At 56.8% G+C, this 6,000-nt stretch overlaps 1 protein-coding gene across 7 annotated transcripts in view; it reads right to left on the reverse strand.

Moving 5' to 3' along the window:
- Positions 1-2,394, reverse strand: part of RUNX2 (RUNX family transcription factor 2) — a 234,126-nt gene extending 231,732 nt beyond the window's left edge. For 5 of the 7 annotated variants that reach the window (XM_039854242.1, XM_039854245.1, XM_039854243.1 and 2 more), the window contains exon 1: positions 1,718-2,134. In XM_039854242.1, the coding sequence (XP_039710176.1) occupies positions 1,718-2,092 (375 nt within the window). In that variant the 5' untranslated portion in view covers positions 2,093-2,134. Of the gene's footprint in view, positions 1-1,717 lie in introns of all 7 variants that reach the window. The other 2 variants (XM_039854241.1, XM_039854240.1) reach the window with 1 other exon arrangement.
- Between the last annotated feature and the right edge of the window lie 3,606 nt (positions 2,395-6,000).

Below are 6,000 nucleotides of genomic sequence, written 5' to 3' on the forward strand. Positions count from 1 at the left end.
GACTCCTCTTTCCTTCCACCCCACCCACACACGGAATCTGAATTAGAGCGTGGGGGGATGGGGGATCAACAACCGGGAACTGCCAGTGGCGCGTGGGAGTTTGGCCCCAGGGTCCAGAGTGGAGGAACTGGCACGATTCCTCCCTTTTTCACTCTTCCCTAGGCCTTGCCTCTACCCTGCTCTGCACAGATCCCAGAACCCAGGGATACCCCGGCCCACCTCAAGAGTTCAGAGGCTAGACAAGGCCGGAAGCGGCTTTCCGAGAGTGCTCCTCTCCCTGTCTGGCTCACCGCCCCCTCCATCCCGGCGTCTGGTCCCGCGAGCGAGAACTGCCCGGGAACCCGGTTCCCCATCAACTCAGCGCGCTCTCGGCCCTGGGGGCTCCGCGTCTCCCCCTGGCGAGGGCTGCCGGGGGCAATCCGGGTCGCATTATGGACACTCAGCTGGCTACTGCCAAAGGCTCTGGACCCTACAGCCTCAACCTGCCGAGCCGCTGTCGGCGACTCCCGCTGCGGACACCCGCCCTCAAACTAACGGGCCAGGCGGGCGGAGGAGGCCGCAGGGCGAGCGGAGGGCGCTTCGAAGCCCCGGAGTCACGCCCTCTGCGCCCGGGCCGCGGCCCGAGCCACCCACGATCTTACAGAAACAACAGGGACCTTTGGGACCCAAGCCCCTTAAAAGTAATAATAAGACAAATACGCAGATTTTCACCTCAGATTTCAAGGCGGGCGAACCGAAGGCATTTCACAGGTTTCCCTCATCCCACCAGGAGGGGCGAGGCGGGAGCTCAGTCCCGGCGGGAAGAAGCAGCCCCAGCGCCCGCCCCCTCAGCTGGCCGGCGCCTCCCGCACTCGAGGGTCCAGCGCCGGGGACTCCCGGGCTCTCCCGCCTCGGGGCGCGCGGTGACCCCGGCGGCCCCGCCTTCCTCCCGGTAACGGGAACTGGCGCGGATCTGCGAGCCTAGCAAACGCACCCGTACTGTCTCCACCTCACACGCTCCCCTAGTTCGAAGGTTTGCTCATGACCCTCTTGGACACCGGTTATGCGCTGCCGCCGGCACCCGGCACCCTGCCTGGGGCGCTAACGCCCGGCGCCGGCACCCCACGAACACCGGCCCCCGAGCCCGGGAGGGGCCGGGTCCGCTGAGAATCAAGCGGGGTCAGAGCAGGGGCCGCCGAGACGGGCGGAGGGGCCTTCGGCTGGGAGGGCTGAGGGTAGGAGTGTGCGGAATCCTGGGGAGGGGCGGCGCGGGCAGCCCGCGGTGCGTGGTCGGCTGAGATGCTGGGGCAGGAGGACGCGGGAGTCCGCCGGGAGAATGCCGGGGATCCTCACTGGGGGTGGGGTGGGGTGGAGCAAGTCCGGGCGGCGACACACAGAGTGGGCACCTGGGGGCTCTTGGGGGAGGGGAGATGGCTCAGAAGAGTGGGTTAGAACGTTGGCCGGGAGACGAGGGGTTATGAACGGATAAAGGGGGCAAGGACTAAGGTGATGGCTCCGAGCACAGGTGGGAGAGGGAAGGGTCTGCGCGGCGTCACTGAGCCCCGAGCCCACTGGGAGATCCGGAGGAAGAGGGCCATCTGGAGATCCCTCGAGTCAGAGCTCCTAAGGTAGAAGGCCTTGGACGCCGTCCGGGCCCTGGCCCCTGTGGTCCTGGAGACGCCAGCGGGCAGGTCTCGCGGCGCCCGGCCGGGGGCGGGGGGCGGCCGCAGTTTCTTACCTTGAAGGCCACGGGCAGGGTCTTGTTGCAGCGCCAGTGCGAAGGCAGCACGGAGCACAGGAAGTTGGGGCTGTCGGTGCGGACTAGCTCGGCCGGGTGGTCAGCGATGATCTCCACCATGGTGCGGTTGTCGTGCGGCGGCCGCAACCGGGGTACCGCGGCCGCTGCTGCCGCTGCCGCCGCCGCCGCTGCCGCCGCCGCCGCCTCCTGCTGCTGCTGCTGTTGCTGCTGCTGCTGTTGTTGCTGCTGCTGCTGCTGTTGCTGCTGCTGCTGCGCAGCCACCACCGGGCTCACGTCGCTCATCTTGCCGGGCTGCAGGCTGCTGGAGGGGGGGCTGAAGCGCCGGCTGGTGCTCGGATCTACGGGAATACGCATCACAACAGCCACAAGTTAGCGAAGTGGCCGGGGGAGGGGGAGGAGGGTGGAAATGAGGGGCGAGGAGGAGGAAATTGGGGGGGTGGAGGCGAGACGGGGGAAAGGAGATGGAGGTGATGGGGTTGAGGAGGTGAGAAATCAAGTTCGATGAAGCCGACTGCTGAGCGGAGTCTGACGGGGGCCAGAGGAGGCGTTGCGGAGCAGTCGGGTTGGCGGGTAGGGAGACCCGGGAGGCGCAGATCTTTGCCGGAGCCTTTGGAACACCCGGGGTGGCAGCTGCGAACGGATGCGGGGATGTGTTTGGCCCAGAGAGGCGGGGGGGCTTCAGTTTGCCGCTTAGAGCAGGGTCCCTTGGGGCACCGTGTCCTGGGTGCGCTGGCGCCCCCTCCCAGTTCGAGTCCGCCGGTGGATTTAGCAGTCCAGCCCCGCGGCCGGCATAGCCGCCAGCTGCCCGCCACCGCTGCGCAGCGCGCAGCTACCCAGCCGCAGGCGTCCGCCCCTCTGCCGCCGCCTCCTCCGCAGCAGCCGTCGCTCCTCCCGCCGCGGCTGCCAGTCCGGCTCCTGGGCTCGGTTCTTTCCTTTCCCTTCTCCTCTTCTCGCCCTCTCACCGCCACCTCCTTGCATCCACTCCCTCCTGCTATTTGCAGAGCTCCCCTGACTCTCGCGCTTCAAGGTGCCAGGAGGTAAGTCGCCGGCAGCGGAGCTCGGGGCAACGGATCTTGAGCCTGCGAATCGCAGCCGCTGCCGCCGCCCGCCGGCCGCGAGAAGGAGCCCCCCAGGCGCCGCGCGCAGCTTCCCAAGCCCAGACAGGCGGCCCTGGTCTAGGGAGATCTCGCCTGGTCGCCTCCTCTTGCTTCTCCCGCCTCCCCCCAGGACAAGGAACCCCCTCTTGGTCGGATCAGGCTGAAGCTGAGACGCCAGAGAGCTGCCGGCTGATCTGACTGTCGTTATTTTTCGTTGTAACTTCAGGAGAGGAGGAAGGAAAATTCTTGAGCGTCTGTGCTGACTTCTCAGCACTCTTCGCCCTTCCCCCACCCCAACCCCCACCTCTGCCGGAGCGACTCCCGGGGTAAAAAAGATTTTGCAGGGTTTGGGTGTTTTTTTGTCCTAAGTGACACAAAGAAATGGGCGGGGAGGGGGGGACGCGTCAAAATAGTTTTTAGACACTCAAGTGGATGGCTGGACACTTTTTTCTTCTATATTCATACTTGTCGTTCCTAAAGAATAAGGATTTTTTTCAGGACTGGAAAACTCATCTTGGTGATTAAAATAAGTTGCAAAAACCCTTCCTAGGGAAAAACCCCAGCAGTTTTCCATCAATTTCAATCTTTTATTAAATCTATTCTGCATCTTAAACTAAGTAATGTCTTAACTTTCCTCCCACCATTCCCGGGGAAAAAAAAGTAAAAATACAAAATAAAATATGCAAAATGCTTCAGTGGCTATTTATTTATGTATTTATTTCTCAATGTGGGTTAAAAAAGCGACTTTGGATCCCCAAAAAGTTGTGGTCGAGAGGATGAAGGAGCGCGGGGGGAAAGCGGCAATTTTACCTAAAATGTGGTTTTTGGAGGCTGGGATTTCTAATGATTAGGTTTTTGTGGTTTATATAGACACGACTCTGGCTGAGGCGATCATTACGCTGATGAGAGTCACAAGCACGTGGGTGTCTCCAACCAGCCTCAAACTCTGAACCCTCAAAACAAAATAAAACAATGTGCGGCGCCCGCAGAAGCCGGGAAATCCGCTTGAGGCTACTACACCCTTAAGAAGGGGGCACAAGGCCGGCTCCCCTCCACGTTGTGTGCTGCTACGTTCCATGATTACTGTCAAACTCCTTTAAACCTTTCAGAGCTTGAATACGTGTCTGCAAAAAGAATCATCAGTTGTCAAAGTTTCAAAGATTCCTAATAAGGTACCTGACACAGTAATAAGTGATTTTATAAATAAATGAAAAATTGCAATGCCTCCACCTCGGGGTATTAAGGAAGAGAGTTGAGTCATTATTCATCTGCCGCCTATCTTGTTTACACACTTCACGTCCCCATCGTTTTTATTGCTCAGCGCAAACGCCTCTCTCACCCCAGTAGCGACCTGCCACGACCCTCCCTCTGTTTTTAGCATTGCTTCCACTCGCTGAGCGGGCGCCGGGGTCTTCGCTTTTGAGGGGCCTGGAAGAGCTTCGAAAGTGGGAAGGGGGCGCGGAAGAGGGAACCTTATGCCTGTCACGGACCTTGGAGCCCATATCAAGCGCAAGGTAAACTTGGAGGGCTACAGAGTTCTGTGACTTGAAGACTAGGGCCGTCCTCTATAAAGAGATGCGCCGGCGACCGAGGGGCTTCCAACCGCGGGAGCGGTTGAGGGAAAACGGATGGCAAGGCGTGCGACCTTGTGGGAGTTAAGGATGGGGTTCAGGGGACACTGCTCTGTCCTTCCTCTTTGGGGCTTTATTTTTACATTCCCTTTCTCCGTTCAACAGCGCCAATCCTCGCTCAACCGTCTTTCCCTTTCCCACGTTTCTCTCCACGTTCTTGCTTTGCCTTGCCTTGCCTTTAAATCCACCTCACCCCTCCACAGACCCGAGTCTCCTCGCCGCGCCCCTCTAGCCTCCTCGGCCTTCCCATGGTCGCCTGCCACCCTCGTTGACTTGGAGAAGCATTCTGCACCACCCACTATGACACCCCCTCCCCAACCTGACTCCTTGTCCTCAGACTACTGGCCTCCAGGTCCCGGGCACTGCGAGGGTGCGGGAACCCACTAATCCAGACAAACGATGCGCAGCGAAAACGGAGCTGTCTCCTGCGCCTGCGATTTTTAATTATCTTTTCGGTCACAGGGGAGAGCTCTAACCCTGGGCACCGCCTCGCCGCCTGCGCGACCAGGGCCGAATCTTCCCCGAGCCGCAGGCGACCGATCTGTGAAGGGAAGCCAGGATTACCCTTCAAAATAATAATAATAATAATATATAATAATAATAAGGACAACGAGACAGCATCTATCCATTACTCTCCTACCTTACACACCCACTCACATGCACTCAGACGCACACTCTCGAATATTCGCACACTGGCACTCATAAATACATATATGTAATTACAACTCACATGTAATTTTTTTTCTTTTCTTTCTTTTTTTTTTTTTTTTTTTGCCTTTCAGTCGGACGGTTTTATTTTGGGCACGTTGTACCACTGTCTAACAAAGATCTCTGACTTGTTCTTTTTTGCTTTTAAAGGTGTGGCAGCTGCAAAGGAGGGGAGAAGGTACAGGAAGTGGATTACTTCTGTGGTCAAAGGCAGATAGAAATTCAGTAACTACCATAGTAGGTGATATGCCACCTTTTCTGGGGTAGTCTTTATCCTTCCAGGAAGTTCACAGAACAGGGAGCCCCTAGAAAATTTGAAGACTCTAAATAACGGTCAATATTTCAAATATGGGCGACCAGAAAAGGCTTTTTTGAATAAGAAATTCTGGGCACTTTGAATTTAAGTAATCAGTCTTGGGGACTTTTCTTTTCTTTCTTTCTTAATCGCTGTTTTGTCCTTTCTTTGTTTTACATGCAGGCCTCGGTGGTTGGGCACTTTGACTTCAGATTTTAAGGACAATTTAATCAATGGTGAATTATTTATTTTAATTAATCATATCCGGTAATGCAGCTTTATAACCTTCCTTGGGCATCCTCCCTCTACTTCACATGTCACTGAAACTAATATAAGCAGCTCTTGGAAGTTTCTAGTCTTGGATCTCTTAAAATATCCTACAGTTATTTATAATGTGGAAATGAAATTTTCCACTGAATACCCTAACAACATTTCAGGTATCTGGCACAGCAGATTTGCAGTCTCCTTTCAAAAATATCCTCTTGCTGAACATTCACACTTTCAACTGGAACTGACTGAGCCTGGAACTGA

The sequence above is a fragment of the Pteropus medius genome, unplaced genomic scaffold (assembly GCF_902729225.1).
Source record: "Pteropus medius unplaced genomic scaffold, Ma_sr-lr_union100, whole genome shotgun sequence".
In the NCBI taxonomy this organism is placed as follows: Eukaryota; Metazoa; Chordata; class Mammalia; order Chiroptera; family Pteropodidae; genus Pteropus; species Pteropus medius.